The sequence below is a fragment of the Neltuma alba genome, unplaced genomic scaffold (assembly GCF_004799145.2).
Source record: "Neltuma alba isolate B1F8T4 unplaced genomic scaffold, ASM479914v2 tig00011422_pilon, whole genome shotgun sequence".
Lineage (NCBI taxonomy): Eukaryota > Viridiplantae > Streptophyta > Magnoliopsida > Fabales > Fabaceae > Neltuma > Neltuma alba.
In genome coordinates, this window is record NW_021636106.1 from 263474 (window position 1) to 282808 (window position 19335).

The following is a 19335-nucleotide window of genomic DNA, read 5'->3' on the forward strand; positions in this document are numbered from 1 at the left end:
TTGCAGAACCATATTTCCTTCTCCCCCTTGCTTCCTCCTCACTTATTCTCTCTCTCTCTCTCTTCCCTGAGTCACAACTCGATCGAGACGTACGGAATACAATATTAGTACCTTGGCAACAAGAAAGAAACATCAATACGAGGTGGGTTAATATATGGATGTGTGTGTGTGTGTTTGTATAGACATAAACACACAAGGGCGTGTGTGTGTCGTCTGTGTTGATTGATTTAGCGTATTTTCAGAGAGAATTGTGGGCGATCATGGGGAGGGGAAGAGTACAGCTGAAGAGGATCGAGAACAAGATCAACAGACAAGTGACTTTCTCGAAAAGAAGGTCTGGTTTGCAGAAGAAAGCCCACGAGATCTCTGTCCTTTGCGATGCCGAGGTTGCCCTTATCGTCTTCTCCACCAAGGGCAAGCTCTCTCAATACTCCAGCGACCCCTGGTACCCTACTTAAACCCTACTTCTCCCTTCTTCTGCTTACGATCTTTAATTTCCAAATTATTATCTCTCTTCTCGCGATCTATATATTCTCTTACTAGCTATATATATATATATATATCTCTCTCTCTCTCTCTCTTCTCCAGTAATATTTCCCTATATCGTGCCATCTTCAGAATAATGCTCATGTTTGACTCTTGTGTGTTTACGTTAATTAATCCGTTCAAGTCAGTGCCAGTTGGGTTTTGATAGAGTAATTATCAATCCTTAATTTCATGTGTATGTATCTATATATATGTGTGTGTGTCATTGGATTTTCTTGGCAAGATCTTTTGTCTCTAGTAGAGATGCTCCGCATGCATCCTACTTTGCACAAACTTGATGCAAACACCAGAAAATGAAATTTCTTCTTCTTTCTGATTCTGTTGCATCCACAGAGAAAGAGGACCATTTACGTTGGTATATGGATTTGGCGCATGTGTTTTATAGTACGGACGGACACAGAGATGCTCCTATAATAGGTATATGGTATAGGTGTCTTTCAATGGCACTGGGGCTGTCATGAAAACTCAGGTTTTAATAACGGGACAAATTTTTGGTTCAGGTAGATAAACACTGTCTGTAAATAAAAACAAGACTTGTTCCGACAAGAAAATATTTAGGAATATATCAGTGGAAACACACACAGCAACAGAGTCAAAATCACAGGCACAAGGCGGTGAAAAGAGCAGAAAAGACAATTTTTTTTCAAGTTGAAGGGACATCAATTACATTTCATCTGATTGTCTATTCACATGTGTTGTTTCTGCTGCTATTCCAGCTCACCAAAAAATTACCTCATCGACATCACCATGGAATTTCTGTACCATCCGTACGCCACGGAGCCTATATTATATTATCTCCTTCATGGTTGCTACCTGATTGGATTTATCCTTTTCCTTTGGTGTTTTATTGTTGGAGGGGAAATTACATGCCCAGCCATAGGTTTTTAAAAGTTTGGACTTGAAAAACCTTAAATACAATAATCATTTTCAATTCCTTTCATATTGTTACACGTCTAAATCTTTTATAAAACTGTAGCCTTTTATTTGACAGTAAACTTCTTAAAATCTGATTCAGTAGTTAGAAATAAATATCATTTTAAAATCATAAGACAGTAAAATACCTTACAGTCAAAGTGACTCTGACAAAATGTTTTAGGGATCTGTTGAGTGCTTTAATTTCTCATGCAATAATGATAGAATGAGATGTGAATCTACCTTCATAATGTAACAAAGAAATGTTTAATTTGTCAGAAAAACACACTTTAATTTGTCACTTGCATACATGACCAATTATTTATTCTTGGTCCTAGGAAAATATTAGCTGTATTCTCTCCACCTATTCATAAAGGAAAAATGCAAGTTATTGAAGTTTTTGAAAGGCAACTTGTGATTAGTTCAGCTGAATGAAGATGAAGAGAGGACATACGGGATAGATTACGCATATATTTTCAACTCTTCTAGAGACAATATGTGTCGAAGGCTTTTATATATGTGTCCGAGTTAGGAAGAAAGAAAGAGAAGGAGCTAAAGAAATAGAAAGTGATGGGGGGAAAAATAGAATACGGATAGTTAAATGACAATTTACGTTCACTATATTTGGAAAACATTTGTCTTCGAAGACATTTTATGTTGGGGACATGCATGGTATCAACTATAAAGTAATTGCTGATGGTTATTGAAAAGCTATGCTCAAGAACCAAAAGAAAACTTGTTCCAAAGATCCTAAATGGGATGTGTCGTGTCTCTGTGCAAGGATTAAATTCAGATGCGTAGGAAATATGAGTTGAGGATTATATTATCTTATTGACAGAACATGGGAAGACTATCTGTGGGAAGTACTGCATGATGATTTGCAGGAAAGACTCAAATTAATTAGTAAATCTTAAAAGAACTTTGGTTCCGATCCAAGGATGAAATATCTACAATCATAAAAAATATTGATATCTCGAGTATATATATTTCACTCCACAGCGTACATGTATAGATTACTTGAAAGTATGAGTGTATGACCCTCTGAATGGATTTAGATTTTCACATCATCAATACCAGGACTTGAAAGTGACGTATAAGGATGAAATTGAAAAGCGATGAAGCCATCTTGTATTCATACTCAAATTTAACTCATTTATATAGTTTTAATCCCCCCCCGGGGGGGGGGGGGGCGCCAACAAAATAAATGGCACGTTGGTAACTCATAAATGGTAAACAATGCTCTACTGGTCTAAAATGTAAGAGCTAGTAGTAGTAGAGTTAGTTTTGGTTTTGAGTGTAAGACTTCAATCCATCTTATTTTTATTTTCCATGTATATCATTTTTTTCTAAACTACCCTTATTATACTACCTCAACATAACAATCTTTTATGGATTGGAGAAATAGCATATATAGTATCTTTGTACTACTCCCGGTCTTTAATATAAGACCTTGTTTAAATTTTATTTTGGTCCTAAATATAAGATTGTAATCCACTTTGTCTCTCATATTTATACATTTTTTCCAAGTAATTCTTCTAATAATAGTAGTTTTAGCTAATGCACTTGATTAGTAAGAATATTTTAGAAAAGACAATACTTATTTATTACAAATAACTAACTCAGCTTATTTTCTTAATTTCTTCAAATTAGTTAACTAACTCTTATCATTAGGACCGGAGGTAGTATATACGTTTGGACCAATGAGTGATTAATAGCTTAATGTATAGGAAAAGTATTTTGTGCGCGTGTGTGTGCAGTGGATATTGCATGTTTCCAAATGATACCGTACGTTTATATACTAATTGTCTTACTATTAATTTATTGAACAGCATGGAAAAAATACTTGAACGCTATGACAGGTATTCGTATACAGAAAGGCAGCGAGCTGCACCTGATCGTTCATCAACTGTACGTCTTCCTCCTCTTTCTAAATCAACCCCACTCCACTCAACGCTCTTTTGGTTATAATTTGCTGATCATTGGGGTCTGGCCTGAAACATCCTTCTTGGTGCATGACTTTCCAAGTCAGATCATTATCCGAATCATCAGGGTTGTTGGTTCAATTAATGTTTTCTTAAGTTACGCGATGACTAAAAAAAAGGTCCCCGTTATACAGCTCTTAGGTGTGACATAATGATATATACATGATGTGAATATCTTGCTGCTGTTAGGAAAACTGGACTCTAGAGCACGCAAAGCTTAAGGCTAGGATGGAGGTCCTGCAAAGAAATCAAAAGTAAGGGATTAAGATTAAGAACCCGCCGTACAATTATGAAAAGACGCAACAAATTAAAGCAGCTGACAGCTTCTTCTTCTTCTTCTTCTTCTTATTATTATTATTATTATTATTTTCCTAGGCATTATATGGGAGAAGACCTGGAAGGCCTAAGTCTAAAAGAGCTTCAGACTTTGGAGCATCAGCTAGATAGTGCTCTCAAACATATCAGAACGCGCAAGGTACGACTAAAATCATGCACAAATTAAACACTCTCCTCCATGATTATTGACAATGTTGTTGCTTCATCTGGAGATCACACACAGGCACACATACACACAGACAGCGATTTTATTTAAGTGTTTCACTGTGCAGAACCAGCTCATGCATGAATCAATTTCTGAGTATCAGAAAAAGGTGAGCCTCATTATTATTATTGTTTTCCCCGTTGCATTTGACTTGCTAGACGTTATAAGTTGTTGAGGTGTTAGCGAGTAGCGACTATATATAATACTTGTGTTTTACTATAAGCAGGATAAGAAACTGCAGGAACAAAACAACTTGCTGGTTAAGAAGGTACGTAAGCAACATGCTCGGTTTCCATTAAGCTGCAACCTGCAAGTTTTGGGGCTTATGTATATGTGTATATGTATCTTGACGTCATGATGTGGGCGATGAAATGGATAGATAAAGGAGAAAGAGAAGGCGATGGCACAACAGGCAAATGGGGAAAAGCACAATATAAACCATGAACAACCACCACAATTGCCACCCTCGCATAACATGGGGTTAGTATCCTTCCTCAAACAATCCTAAGTGGTCTCGTAACTGTCCTCTAATTTTGTGAATTTGATGCAGAGGGTCGTCCCTAGAAGAAAGGGATGGTGGAGAAGATAACCAAGGATTGACGACTCAGACCAGCCCTTTGCTTCCCCCATGGATGCTTCCCCCGGTCAACGGATGAGAGTATGTTCGAGTGCTATATATCTTCATATATGCTACCGTATATAAATTAAAAGATCTTGTCTGGAGCAACGTTTCTTAATTGTGATGGTAAGAGGAATATATATTTATTTACATAAATGTAAAGGGTAAGTACGCGATGATTAAGTTCAATGCGTACGGACGGCGGTGAAATATATATGACCAGATTTTTTAGCAACGAGGTTCGGCTTGATTTTTTTTTTTTCAAAAATGTATTTGATTTAACAATGGAAGATCGCTAATTAATAATTATCTACTCCCTCTGTCCCTTATTATAAGATTCAATTTTTGAATAAGTTTGTTCCTTTTTATAAGATCCTTTTTAAATTGTCTAAATATTTAATGCAATATTATCTATTTTACCCCTAATTTAATGTGTTTAATACATTCTCTTTATTCATTTATTTACTATTATTCTTTCATATTTATCTGTTTATATATTGGGATATATTTGGAAAAAAACTGTATTTACTCCATATTAATTGCTTTTAATTAATTTTAACTATTTTCTTAACCGTATAATGTAGTTAAAAAGATTTTATAATAAAAGACGGAGTAGTATTATTTATGCCATGCTTTGGTGTGAGCAGAGAGTTGTATTGGAATGGGTGTCTGGCATGAATATTGATTATTTTTCAATCAATGCCATCACCAATATTGCTAATTTCCTGGCCATGAGAGTATTTAAAAGTTGTGCTACCTCCCTTCCTTAATATTATTTTTAATGTTTAATATAAAAACTAGTTTACTAGTTTGAATAAATTAAAATTTTTTGTTAAGTTAGTTATTCATAACAAATAGCACTTCAGGTCTTTAATACAAGAGTTATTTTGATTTTTAATTTGATTCTAAATATAAAATTTTAATCTACTTGTCTCTCATATTTATCCATGTTTTTCAAAGTAGTTCATGTAATAGTTGCACATGTAAAAAGTTTCATCAAATAGTATTTCTAACCAATATACATGATTAATAAAGGTATGGCAGGAAAGACATTACCTATTTATTGTAACTAACTCACTTAACAAACTTTCTTAATTCACTCAGATTAATCAACTAGCTCTTATATTAAGGACCGAAGGTAGTAGGTGTTATCTTTTCTAAAATATTTCTGTTAATCATGTGTATTAACTAGAGCTGTCATTTGATGAAACTCTTAACATGTACAACTACTACAAGGATTACTTAAAAAAAAAAGATAAATATAAGAGATAAAGTGGATTAGGTTCTTATATCTAGGACCAAACAAAATATCAAACTAGCTTTTATATTAGGGATCGGAAGTAGTATAAGAAATAGATAACTAATTTGGTGACGTTAAAAAAATTAGTTATATTAGTCATTTATAATAAATAAGTGTTGTTTTGCCTATAATATTCTTGTCAATCATGTATATTAGCTAAAATTATTATTCAATGTAACTTTTAATAGTGCAACTATTACAAGAATTATTTTAAAAAAATAAATAAATACAAGAAACAAAGTGAATTGGAATCTTATATTTAGAACTAAATTGAATGTTAAATTAGTTCTTATATTAAGTACTAGAAGTAATTTTTTTTTGGGCCAAAAGAATCTTAAAAGTTGTATTGAAACTTCTACTTGCAACATTTTAAATATAAGAGTCATCAATAATGACACCAAAGAGTCGTGCGTCAAAATCCCTACCTCTGTTTTTAACATCAGAGTTAACTAAATTGAGAAAATTAAAAAAAAAAGTTAAATTGACTTCTTAAATTATCCTTATTCAATCATATATATTGAAACTACATTTTCATAAATATCTCTTACAATTAATAGGGATATTGTTAAGAACACATTATAAATCCAGGATACAAAATAGATTGGGGTCTTATATTTAGAACTATGAACTAGCTTTTATATTTAGTACGGAGAGCTGTAAGTGATAAGTGTTCACCAATTGCATGGTACCTCGGTGGTTAAGTTTGTTCTACGACTTATTACTTCCTGGTTAACGATACTGACATTCTATTTAACAATTAGATTTATGTAGATCAGTGTTTAATTATGTTTGTGGTGTGTGAGGGGGGAGTGACCCAAAACTACCGAGTGTTGGGCTTAATGAATGGGCTAGTTTGAAAAAACTGGGCCCTGTGATCCAATCAAAGAACCTGGGGGGTGTTCAGGCCGCCGCCCAACTAGTCGTCACGTGATTTCGCGTGTTGTTGCTTCAAGGTCGCCCCTGATCTTTCTTTCTTTACGCTTTTTTCTTTTCCCGAAAAAAAAAGAGAAAGAAATAAAAAACTCACTGCATTATTCTGATCTCCTATTAAAAAGCATTAGCAATATAAGTTTACAAAAGAAGATTAAATCTGTAACTTTTCACCCACAATAAAACATGATATTTCATGAAAAGAAAATCATTATCAATAAACCCCAATAAAGAGTGAGTAATTACTATTTATTACTTATTTGACCCTAAATATAAGACCCAATTCTCACTAAAAAAACTTTATTAGTTTATCCCATGACTGTAAATTTTGTTTTAATCCATGGTCCTTATCATCTCCCCCATTTTCACTGTCACTAAATACAAAGATGGAACCTTTTTCCTAATTGGTGTAACTTCCGTTACAATTCAACTATCTTCTGATTCTTATTCTTGAAATCCCCAGTCCTCAGCAAGTGCAGGCGGATTTATGCCCTTGAATCAGGGAGGCAATCTTCTGGTTGAAGTTTTAATATGGACTTCCATTTATATTTTACTTCTACATGGGAGCTTGTTTCTTTCAGGACCTAAAACTAACCCAAGTAATAAAACTTTAATTTATATATAGCTGTGTCATGTGCAGAATAGATGGATTACTGTGATAAAGAGAATAATATACTACTACCTCCGGTCTAATTATAAGAGTTATTTAATTAATTTGAAGATATTAAAAAAATAAGTTAAGTTAGTTATTTGTCATAAATAGATATTGTCTTTTCTAAAATATCTTTACTAATCAAATGTCTTAGCTAAAACTATAATTGTTAAAAGAACTACCTTGGAAAAAATATATAAATATGAGAAACAAAATATATTAGGATCTTATATTTAAGATCAAAATAAAAATCAAATAAGATCTTATATAAAGAACCAGAAGTAATACATTATTCTATTATATGCTAAAATTTATTTCATACTTCTCTTGTCTAGTTCAATAATGGTTTATGTCCAATCTGACTTGTTAAGAAAGTTTTGAAAGAATGAGAATGAGAAAAAAGAAAAGAAAATTTAAAGATACAGTCAACATTGTTGAAAGTTTTAACAGAAGTTCTCATAAAAATTTTTAGTTGGTAACGAAAGAGTTGAGCGGGCAACAAAAATTTTTCGAAAAGCAATTTACAATTAAACCCGACAAATATTTTGAATCTGATTTTGTAGTCTATATTACTATTTTTTATTTTTAATATAAGGTCTTATTTAATTTTTAATATTTTAAGAAAGACAACACCTGTTTATTACAAATAACTAACTTAACTTCTTCATTAATCTTTTTAAATTAGTCAGTTAACTCTTATAATTAAGATCGGAGGTAGTATTAAACAACTATATAAAAATAAAAAAATAAAAAAATACTAAGGATAATAATGCCTTTATGGCATAAATTAATAGTAAAATGAATTTTATTACTTTCAAGCAATTACTTTTTTTTTTTCAATGAAATTAATGTAACCCGACGAAACTCTTATTAAAAAAAAACCGACAGAACAAAACACGATCCGGCAAAAAAAAAAAAAGGATCTCGTCTGTAAGAAGCAGCGGGTGCATTTCTCTTCGTCGATGAACAAAGCATCCCACACTTGGTCGAGCTCGCCGTCGGACACCGTTCACCGTCGTCAGCCCTGCGTGGTTGTTCCTGGGCAAGTGTTGAACAAGGTTCGAATCTTAGGGCTCCGGTGGGATTGATTTGTCCATTCTGGCTTTAAATCTAGATTTGAATTTGTTCCCCGCGTCATCTATTCCCTGCGTGGTTGTCAACCCTGTGTCGGACGCCGTCGCATCGTTTCTTGCTTTGTTTGAACTTTTTATTTTAATCTGGCTTTGAATCTGGTCGTGTAATTGTTGTTTGAATATTGATCCTCTTGAATAAGGATGGAATCTACTCCTTTTTAAATTTGTTTTAAAAATTTGATTACTAGCTCTTATTTCAATGGTGTGTAATCGGCTATTATACTTCTGCCATCTTCATTTTGATTGCTACCGACTTATATACTTGGGATGGTTTTCTTGTGCAATGTTGGATTTGTTGTGTATTGGCATTCTGTTCTCTTTATATTATCATCAATTTAGAAAACTGTCAAGGTATTTATAGTGCATGATTTGGTAAATGACTTGCTCGAGTTGTGTCTAATAATTTACAAGCTTGTGTTTAAATTGTCATTCTTCAGTGGCTTGGAAGAGTTGCCTGAATCAATTGGCTCACCAAGGCAAAATCAAGTTGTGTCCACTCAGACGATGAAGATGAAGATGAACATTGGGTTATAGCCTAGTGCACCAAAACCATAAAAAACCCTTTCTTTATGATGGATTTTTGATCTGATACAAAATTTGGTTCGGTCTTATTTCCTGGTTTGGTGGTGAATTGTGGACGGGGTCATTGAAAAATGCGACGACGGGCAGCCGAGTATCGGCGCCCGGTTCGACGGAGGTTTTCTTATTGGATCTGGGTCCTTCTCAGCCTGTTCTGTATTGCAGGCCTGGTTTTGTTTGTTGTACAACACAATCATGAAGAAGATCAGGTTGAATATCCGGTGCAGGTAAGAACTGTGGACCTTTCTTTTTCCTGAGGCATGTTTTTCTTTGTATTCGTTACTCATTGACTCATTCAATGCAATAGGACACCAGAGATTCTCATTTGATCTTAGATCACCATAATGATTGAAGTAGAAAGTACATGCTGCTCGAATGGTATCGTAGTTCGGTCAATTCTATTGATATGCGATTGCATTGGTTTTCATGGGTTCTCCTTTTACTATCCTAATGCTATTGATATTGTTTGAATCAATAAATCTAAGGCTTTTCTTAGTGCAATCAATAAATCTGAAAGAAGTTGCTCCCTCAAAACCACCATAGGAGGGTAAGGTGGAGTAGGTCTAGTGGGTGCAAGAATGGGAATGCTTTCTAGCTATTTGCCCATCTTTGGCTTTTTTCCATTTTGAACGATGTGAGAGGAATTTTTGTTTCTATCTGCAATGCAAATCAGAAGAAAACCTCTGGTTCTTATTCAAATGTTCTGAATTAATAGAATTGCACTAAGCTCACACTGAGGCCAAAGTCGGCATTTTGCAGAGCAAATTTAATTTGCAATCTCAGGCAGTGTTTGGATGGAATCAAAACTATGGTTTTAAAAGTGCTTTTACGGTATACGAAGTAAATAGATAGAGGAGTTTATCTCGATTTGCGGAAAAGTGCTTTTAAAAAGCACTTTTCATACTTCCCAAACACCCCCTCAGTCTTGATTGTAATTTGCGGCAGGTCTAGCTTTCACTAGAAGAACTTTGATTGTTGTCTAACACATGCATTATTATGGTTAACATAATGATAATTTAATTTAAAGTTATTTAAGAGGTCAATTTCCATTGAAATTTTAGGATGGTTTATTGTTTATTGGGAGTGGCTTGGCTTGCTCATTGGTTCTCTTTCCGGTCTCATAACGACTTTTGTTTTGCATGAAAATTCAAATTTAGTTGTATTTGGGTACCCTCTAGCATTTGTGTTTGTTACGTCAGAAGGTCGTTTGAAAAAAATACTTGCAATTCATAATTATCGTCAATACATAAATCTATATATAATATCAAATCGTTAGCAAACCGCACTATTCGTTATACCCAGTCTACAGGAGTCTTTAATTTTTTGTGCTATTGCGACCTCCACATAAACTGTGATTGTCACCCTTCATTTCTCCTGTCATGAAAGTACCTGCTTTCAATAGCCATTTCCCCCTTCTCTTTCCTTCAATAGTAATATTTTACCCTATCCAAGTTTTTTCAGCGGTGTTAATCATTGTTTTCGTTTCATTGTTTAAGTTGCGCAGATGATTTTCATTTCCATATGCTGTTTAATGTTTGTTAAGTTAGTGCCTTCTCCCCTCCCTTCTGAATATTTACAGAACAAGTTACTGTCTTTTTCAGGAGAGATATGCACGAGTTGGATATGTCACTAAAAGGACTTTGAATTTTACAGAAGAAATATTAAGTGCAACCTCATATTCACGGCAGTTAGCTGAGCAAATGACTCTAGCTAAGGCGTATGTAATTATTGCCAAAGAGCACAATAGCCTTCACCTAGCCTGGGAGCTCAGCTCCAAGATCAGGAGCTGCCAGCTTTTGCTTTCAAGAGCTGCTATGACAGGGAAGCCGGTGACCCTGGAAGAAGCTGGACCAATCATCACAAGCCTATCTTCTCTGATATTTAAGGCACAAGATCTCCATTATGACATTGCAACCACAATCATGACAATGAAATCGCATATTCAAGCTCTTGAAGAGCGTGCAAATGCGGCAACAGTTCAAAGTACTGTATTTGGTCAACTAGCTGCTGAAGCTCTACCCAAGAGTCTTCATTGCCTAAATATCAAACTTATGTCTGACTGGTTAAAGAAGCCATCCCTTCAAGAGCTCTCACATGAGAAGAGAAACTCCCCACGGTTGATGGACAACAATCTTTATCATTTTTGCATATTTTCAGATAATGTGTTGGCTACATCTGTAGTTGTCAACTCAACTGTCTCCAACGCAGACCATCCAAAACAGTTGGTGTTCCACATTGTTACCAATGGTGTCAATTATGGGGCAATGCAATCATGGTTCCTCAGTAGTGACTTTAAAGGGGCCACCATAGAAGTGCAGAACATTGAGGAGTTTCATTGGTTGAATGCGTCATATTCTCCTATCGTCAAGCAACTTCTTAGTGCAGACTCACAAGCCTTCTATTTTGGGGGTTATCGAAATGTAAATGAAGTTGAACCAAAAATGAGGAACCCTAAGTATTTGTATTTACTGAACCATCTCCGGTTTTACATCCCTGAGATATATCCACAACTGGAGAAGGTTGTTTTCTTAGACGATGATGTTGTTGTCCAGAAGGATCTGACCCTGCTTTTCTCCTTGGATTTGCATGGAAATGTGAATGGTGCAGTTGAAACTTGTCTTGAAGCATTTCATCGTTACTACAAATATCTCAATTTCTCAAATCCAGTTATAAGCTCGAAGTTTGATCCCCAGGCTTGTGGATGGGCATTTGGCATGAACATTTTTGACTTGGTTGCATGGAGGAAAGCAAATGTGACTGCAAGATATCACTATTGGCAGGAGCAGAATGGGGACGGCACACTGTGGAAAGTGGGCACCCTTCCTCCTGGTCTCCTAAGTTTTTATGGTCTGACAGAGCCACTTGATAGGAGATGGCATGTTATGGGATTAGGTTATGACCTAAATATTGACAACCGCTTGATTGAAAGTGCAGCAGTTATTCACTTTAACGGGAACATGAAGCCATGGCTGAAGGTGGCTATTGACAGGTATAAACCACTTTGGGACAGGTACATCAATCAGAGTCACCCTTATCTTCAAGATTGTGCTACAAGTTGAAATGTGCTACTTCTCATGAATGATGATGGGCTATGCAGTCTCAGATATTTTGGACTCTTGATCTGTGGTTGCAGCATTGTAGAGTCAGAAGTAGAAAATTTTGATTTTGGAGTTTTGTTTTCTTCTTTTTCCCTTTTCAACCAGTGATTTGAAAGAGAAAAGAATGATTTCTTATACACAAGAAAGCTCAAACGTGCTAGGTGAAGAGATGTGGGATGATCCATTTTTTGCTGATGGGGAATTCTAATCCCCCCGTCTGCAAACTGTAGAATTATTTGTTCTTCAGTAATTCTTGTAATAATTTATCTGCTCTTTGAAATAGTAATGTAATCGAATGGAAACCATTTTCTTCCCTTCTCCCAAATTGTGCATATTTTGTATTCTTGTGCCAGTCAGTTTTATTCAGTGGAATGGTTGTTTGTCTGCCAAGCCAATGGCATTATCAGTCCTTCATAAATCATGGTTGCCTGCACTGTGTGAACTCAACTCTTACCTTTTTATGACGGCGTTGGTTAAGAGCTTTGCTCTATCTTTTAAGGTGGAAGAAAGCACAAAAGTTTGACGTGAGGGTTTCTTTTAGAGATCGGAGCAGCAACAAGGAACAAAGAAAGAGATTAGGTAAGTATATGACCACAATAACGTTGATGGTAACAACAGGCCATAGTTTAACAATTAGCACAGCCGAAATCTTTTTTTTTTTTTTGGGGGGGGGGGTATCTTCTGTCGGTGGGAGGAAGACGTGTCACTCTGAATCGAGCATGGCGAATCTTTTTATGTTATAATATATTTACGCTTACTTAGTTTTACCAAATAAATAAATCAGTAAATCATTTGACAGAACAATGCTAGTTTAACTGATCAATTACACTAATTCGCATTATCAAAACTAAAAAATTGATTAGATACTTTAACATAAATAAAATATGCAAGCACAATTATACAGTCATCAGACAATTTTTGGTTCGAGGTTGTAAGAATACTTCATACAAGTGAACACTTAGTTATTCTTTTCATTGAATTGTAAAAGAAGCTAATGCCTTATTATACTTTAAAGTATAATTTTACAGAACTAAGCTGATCATTCTTATTTTAGAATTACCATCATAGTGCATGCATAGGCGCACTTCTAGTTTTATATACAAGTCATTTATAATATTATTTTATCTCAATACCCTATAAATAGGACCAAAAAATATTCTCTCTCACTCTCTGTTTTATAAGTAGGACCAGGGGAATATCAATTTTTATTGTCTCACTACCTTATTAAATATGGGCATATATTGAAAGAAAAAAAGTAATAGTATCTAATACTCTTTGAAAATATCAGTTGCCTTATAAAAATATTAAGAATATCTTCTAAAAAGCGCCATATAATAGAAACCGGGTGATAATAAGAAAGGGCTCATTAAATTAAATTAGGTAGACTTAAATGTTGTAATAGCTGTACTTAAAGAATGAAATGCCATTTTGTCTGTGTGAATTTCAATGAAAGGAAAAAGGATGGTGACTGGGATTTTGGTGCTCCAATGAACATAATCATGGACGGTTGTCAACTATAAATGTCCACAAATTTCTCATCTTTTTATGTGTTGAACCATAACCGACTCATTGCTCATTATTATGTGATGAACACTGTAACTCCCTTGACCATGAATGTCCCTTTTTCAAATTCAAATGCCAATTTCCCCCTTCTGCTTCCACCCTCATCCATCACCATTGTCTCCTCCATTTCTCAAACATCGTCGTCTCCTAAGCCTCACAACACGTCACGACGACAGATTACAACTCACAAACATGTTCACTACATGGACGATAACGAGGTTTGTCAGATGGAGAGTTAGGGACTGGGCTTCATGTTTCTTGACTTTAGGTAAATCCTAGTAGAAGGGAAACTCTTCAAGCCATCTTCAAAGAAAAAGGACAAACTTTCACTCTTAACTTTGATTTTTCTCAACATTGCAGATGCTGAACCTGCTTCGTCACCTAGAATGGCAGTCGACAAGAGAAAAGACAGTCGAGTCAATCATGGATATGACAAGAAGTTGACGCGACCCAGCAAAAAGAGAGAGACAAAGAATCGGAGAGAAAAAGATAAAAAGGAGGCTTCAGTTGAACTCACATTGGATGATTCAAGCTGGTCACCCTTTGCAGATGAAGACTATATTGTGTTCTGCTTCAGAGAGGATGGAGCATTCGATGTTATAAAAGATGGCAAAAGCGTCAAGTCTGAACCTCCATGTGGTTTCGATGGGAGTTCCAGAAACCCAAGGCCAGTGAATCGCAAGGTACATAGCCATTACCAGTTATGTTTTTCGACAACAAAAAAGAATGATACAAAAGCTGAAAACTTTGATCTGTTTTCCTTTCTGGAATTGAAAATGCAGCTTAACTATGGTGAGGATGCAGAACAAGTTAGTAAACCGGGCATGCACGACGGCAGATCATATCCTTCAGGCTCTTATAAACAGGTTCGCTGCCATTTGCCACACCACCATGAATCTGTTCTATTGCAGTGACGTCCCAAAATAACTATCCCCACGTTACTGTGACTTTGTTTTAGGACGAGGAAACAGACATCATATGCATGAGTAGACAGCAAAATAGAGACAACTTCAAAAGGGCATGTCAAGGTGGGGAGGTTGAAGATCGAGCAGTGATGTCCTCTGGATCAAGGGATTCTAATCAATCTGAAGGCAGTACAGGTTCCTTTGCATTCCCAGTGTAAGTTAATGTTAATGGTTTTTTCTTAGATTTTTCTTCTTCTTTTTTCCTTTTTCAATGGAACAATGTCTAATGTTGTCTTCCACTGTGATTTTCTGTGAACAATGCAGGTTAGGTTGGGAATGGCTGGGCAGCCCAGTGCAATTGCCAAGAACAGAGAGTATGCGCCCAAGCAAGCAGAAGGTCCGGTTTCTGCGTTTTCAGTGTTGTAGATTCTGATATAATTTCTCAATAGTTGCTCATTCTTTTCTTTGAATTTTTCTTCCCCTTGAATTGTTACATATTTTTATCATTTCTTTTTGGTACGTACCACACTGATCATAGTATTGGTGACCTTTCATCAATAAACCCTTCTGTCGGTTCTGTTTGTCCTGGATTTTAGAAGACAAGAGGAGAAAATAAAGGGAAAGGGCATAGTTTGCTTAGGAATTGGCAATTGCCACTCTCATTCATCACTCATTGGCCCCTAAAAAGATTTTCAATAGACAAGAAAAGAAACCCAAGTAAAAAGTCGCTTTAACACGTGTTAATCGTGATCACCGTTTAGAAAACCTGAAAGTGAAAAGGCCTTGTGAATTTCTAGTACCTGGAAGTTTGACTGAAGAATTGCCATGTCATTATAGCAAGTTAAATCGCAGGCTTTAGGTACACTTGAGCTAAGTTTAATCCCAAGTTGATGGAATGTCAAGTTTTTTTCTTTCCCCCGGGTAAACTACTTTACATCTCAATTTTTCTCCTGCTACTGTAAAAGAAAAGTAAGAACCCGTTACAGATTTTATTTCCATATCTATCTAAACCCATAACAGGGCAAATACACTTGATCTTTTCCCACATAGGATGCTTTTACCATCAAGAATAGCTTACAAAGCCTTCCCACGAATCGGAAGAATCCTTTGAACATCACCTCACTTAATGGCCAATAGAAACAAGTATATGGCCACTTTATGAAAGCGAGATCATCATGCAAAGATGCCATAGAAAAGCCACCTAATATGGCAAAATCACAGGCTCAGATTCTTGGATTTGAAAACAAGAGGTTGAAGATGTAGGGGGTATTTGGGTTTGCTTAAAAGTGCTTTCCAAAAGCATTCTTTTACGGATTAAGATAAACTCCTCCATATACTTACTTCGTATATCGTAAAATCACTTTTAAAACTATGGTTTGGTTTCTATCCAAACACTTCTGTAATCTTAACTTGCAGTAGCAACCACAATACAAGTTTTTCTTGCTTCTTCCATTTTCCCCATCTCCATCTCTGTGCAAATTATATGTTATCCTGTTTTAATGAACAAACAAGTTTAATTGAAAAGGTGAATAGTCAAGAAATATGCATCACTTATTCATACAAATCTCTGTTTAGAGTAGTATTTCATCCGGTCTTTATTATAAGTTTCGAATGACTAATTTTTAGGTAACAAAAATTAGTTAAAACAATAAATAAGTTAAAAAAAATACTCTTATGATAAGTCAAAAAAAGGATGAAAGAAAATGTATGAGGAAATGTAGCGAGCCAGAAATAATTAAGGGTAACATTTAAAAAATGCATTAAATGTTAAAACAAACCTAAATTAAAGCTTATAAAATAAATTATACTTCTTCTCAAATTTGAAGCTTATAAATAAGACCGCAGGAATTAGACTATAAACCTAACATACCAGTGAGAGGAATGTTCATCAACTCAATTATTGTCAGGTGATCTGAATTATACTGTTTGATTTCGTCAAGCCTTCAAGCTGTAAGATAAACGTTGAGATATATCCTTCCATGGAATTTAGCTTTACTAGTTTCTCCACTTTCTTGTTGGAAGCCATTGCTTGCCATTGTACTCTATCTTTTTTTTAATATAAAATCTAATTAACTAATTAAAGTATATTAATAATATCAATCAAATTATTTAATGTGATATGTTTTTTTTTAACACTCTAATAATCTTCTTTAATTTCTTTCCTCCCTTTCTTACTTAACTATTGTTGGAGGAACATAATGAATTAATTTTAAAAAAATTGATAAATATAAAAAAATAAGTCTTATTAGGTCCTGGATATATTGTGTTTTTCAGAGCACCTTTTTTGTCTGCCAGCTTGATCTTTTTTTTTTTGGCCATCTACCAGCTTGATCTGAGAAAAGTAAACTTCAATTAATTAGGATTGGGTCTAGCGGAAGGGGTTAGCCTCTCATAACGTGGTGAACTAAGGTTCGAATCCGTGCTGAGAGAGGTGCTTACATTTAGTGCCTGATAGTACTTCTAATAGGAGGATACCTATACTTTAGCGTAAAAAGTAAACTTCAATAGTTTGCTCTCAGGGATAGACCTCTATATGTCGGATAAAGAAATAGGACAACAAAGTAAGAGATTTGAACATGATGTGTTTTGGTCATAATAGGATAAACGATTTCAGCGGGCCGACACACATCAAATTTCAGAATCACAGCACTTGGACGTTTTGAACAATAATCTTTGATCTCGGATAGAGACAACACCAAAAGAATCTATGAAAAATACTAAAACCTAACATAATTAAATCCATTATAATTCTAGTATGCGAAATTCGTAACAATCTTGGATCGAAAATACTCCTCCAGTACTTAATATAAAACCTATTTAACTAATTTGATTAGATTAATAAAGTTAGATAAGTTAGTTAATTATAAGAAATATGATATGTTTTTCCTAAAACATTATAATCATTTTTTTAATATCCTTCCTCCCTCACTTACTTGATTATGGTTGATGGAGTATTTATAGGGTAATTTAGGAAAAACTGATAAATATAAAAAATAGTTTTTATATTTAAAACTAAAATTAATTTAATAATTAAGTCCTATATTAAAAATTAGAGGAGCATTTGCAAATTTGAAAACGGTGTTCTAGTTTTATTTGAGAAGTTTGGATGGCAAAATCTTTCAAGACTTTCAAAGTCTTTACATTGAGATGGACTTTACTGTAGACGGATTTCGAGCCCAAATTCGAAAAGCGTACAATGAAGGAGGAGGAGCACGAAGAATCACCCCTTCATGCCTTCATCACCAAGCATGCTTTATTTTAATGGTAGAAGATTAATGAACCATCCTTGCCACTTGCTCTACTCCACATGGAGAGCCAGATCTCTTACCATTAATGTAAACCTACCAGAAATGAAGAAAAGGGGAAAATTTTGGGAAACGAAGCAATGAGACAGATAAGGAAAACATTATTGCAGTCTTGGTCTTACAGATAATGATTCTTCCAAAGGTGTCTAGGTGCAGACCGTAAATCCCCAGTGTATCCAGGAACTGCTTGCTTTACTTTCCTAATCACATACTACGAATTTTTTTCCCAATAGAATTGTAGAATGTGATGGTTTTTTTTTTTAACAAAAAAAGCGGATATTAAATAATTTGGGAGGTGAAATTACGATATCACTCCTGCTGCAGCTCACATTCATTTATAATCATAACTGCAACTGCCAGCCCCTCTTCTAATTCATAAAGACAGGAGAAAAAATAATAAAATCTTGTTTCGAAGCTTGTTTCTAAAGGAAGGTGGGGACGGTGATCATCCAACCTGCAAAGGGTGGGAGTCAATATTCAGAAAAGTCGTCAACTTCAATCCATATTATATTCAGGCCCAAGAAAAAGAAATAAAAATTGTGAGTTTCTGATGCGTCTCCCGCTACTATGATGAAAGCTATTATCAAACGCTGGGCGTGTGTGTGTGTGTGTTGAAAGGATTACACAAACATGCCCCATGAAAACGGAGGGAAGGTGGCAAGGCTAGCATATTTGTGTCGGCAATATGGCCACACTGTTACGGGCATGTTTGGGACTTAGCCATGATGTTCAGATCGAAGCGTCCATATCCTAGTTTCTGGAAGTTGCAGGCTACACTGCACTGCTAATCGTTGAGCACTTGAGCTTATTCTGACATTTAATACTGGTGCGACTCATCCGGAAGCGCGCATATTGCTCTGTTCAAGCGTCTTCTTCTTTTCTAGATGATTTGTGATCTCATTACCATATGTCCATCATCAGTATGGCGTTTTCATTTATATGAGTGCATGCATCCCCGTGCTTAACTTGCGAAGATAACGTAAATTTTAAATAACTAATTTGTAGATAATAAATAATTAATTAAAATTAATTTAAAATAATAAATATATTATAAATATATTTTCATTTCTAAATATGTTTTTATATAAATAAATAAAAATATGTACAGAAAAATGTGATAAGAAAAAGATAATTAATAACAATTGAAAGTTATAAAATAGATCAAAACTTATAAATAAACTGGACAGACGGAAATAGATTAATTATGCAGAATATCTCTTGCGAAGGCTGAGAAATAAGACGACAGATGGTTGAATCATGAATGTGAAAG

At 34.9% G+C, this 19335-nt stretch overlaps 3 protein-coding genes across 3 annotated transcripts; all 3 read left to right on the plus strand.

Moving 5' to 3' along the window:
- Positions 1-20: 20 nt before the first annotated feature.
- On the plus strand, positions 21-4826 carry LOC114713322 (truncated transcription factor CAULIFLOWER A-like). The gene is made up of 9 exons (XM_028897939.1): positions 21-142; positions 243-445; positions 3288-3366; positions 3630-3694; positions 3816-3915; positions 4049-4090; positions 4208-4249; positions 4361-4461; positions 4532-4826. Exons 2-9 carry the CDS (start codon positions 261-263, stop codon positions 4635-4637), a joined length of 720 nt encoding a protein of 239 aa, XP_028753772.1. The 5' UTR covers positions 21-142; positions 243-260; the 3' UTR covers positions 4638-4826.
- A 3584-nt stretch (positions 4827-8410) lies between these two features.
- Positions 8411-12644, plus strand: LOC114713341 (probable galacturonosyltransferase 11). Its single transcript, XM_028897968.1, has 3 exons — positions 8411-8540; positions 9053-9421; positions 10796-12644. Exons 2-3 carry the CDS (start codon positions 9269-9271, stop codon positions 12251-12253), a joined length of 1611 nt encoding a protein of 536 aa, XP_028753801.1. The 5' UTR covers positions 8411-8540; positions 9053-9268; the 3' UTR covers positions 12254-12644.
- Positions 12645-14232: 1588 nt separating this feature from the next.
- Positions 14233-15236, plus strand: LOC114713309 (protein BREAKING OF ASYMMETRY IN THE STOMATAL LINEAGE). The gene is made up of 4 exons (XM_028897924.1): positions 14233-14538; positions 14638-14721; positions 14814-14974; positions 15085-15236. The coding sequence occupies exons 1-4, from the start codon at positions 14242-14244 to the stop codon at positions 15191-15193; spliced, it is 651 nt and encodes a 216-aa protein (XP_028753757.1). The 5' UTR covers positions 14233-14241; the 3' UTR covers positions 15194-15236.
- Positions 15237-19335: the final 4099 nt, after the last annotated feature.

Excerpts from the sequence above, each read along its gene's own strand:
- LOC114713322 (XM_028897939.1), top strand. The coding sequence starts at position 261 with ATGGGGAGGGGAAGAGTACAGCTGAAGAGGATCGAGAACAAGATCAAC. Across the intron at positions 446-3,287 it reads CAATACTCCAGCGACCCCTG|CATGGAAAAAATACTTGAAC; the intron begins GTACCCTACTTA and ends TTTATTGAACAG. Across the intron at positions 3,367-3,629 it reads CACCTGATCGTTCATCAACT|GAAAACTGGACTCTAGAGCA; the intron begins GTACGTCTTCCT and ends TGCTGCTGTTAG.
- LOC114713341 (XM_028897968.1), top strand. The coding sequence starts at position 9,269 with ATGCGACGACGGGCAGCCGAGTATCGGCGCCCGGTTCGACGGAGGTTT. Across the intron at positions 9,422-10,795 it reads AGGTTGAATATCCGGTGCAG|GAGAGATATGCACGAGTTGG; the intron begins GTAAGAACTGTG and ends TGTCTTTTTCAG.
- LOC114713309 (XM_028897924.1), top strand. The coding sequence starts at position 14,242 with ATGGCAGTCGACAAGAGAAAAGACAGTCGAGTCAATCATGGATATGAC. Across the intron at positions 14,539-14,637 it reads CAAGGCCAGTGAATCGCAAG|CTTAACTATGGTGAGGATGC; the intron begins GTACATAGCCAT and ends TTGAAAATGCAG. Across the intron at positions 14,722-14,813 it reads CTTCAGGCTCTTATAAACAG|GACGAGGAAACAGACATCAT; the intron begins GTTCGCTGCCAT and ends ACTTTGTTTTAG.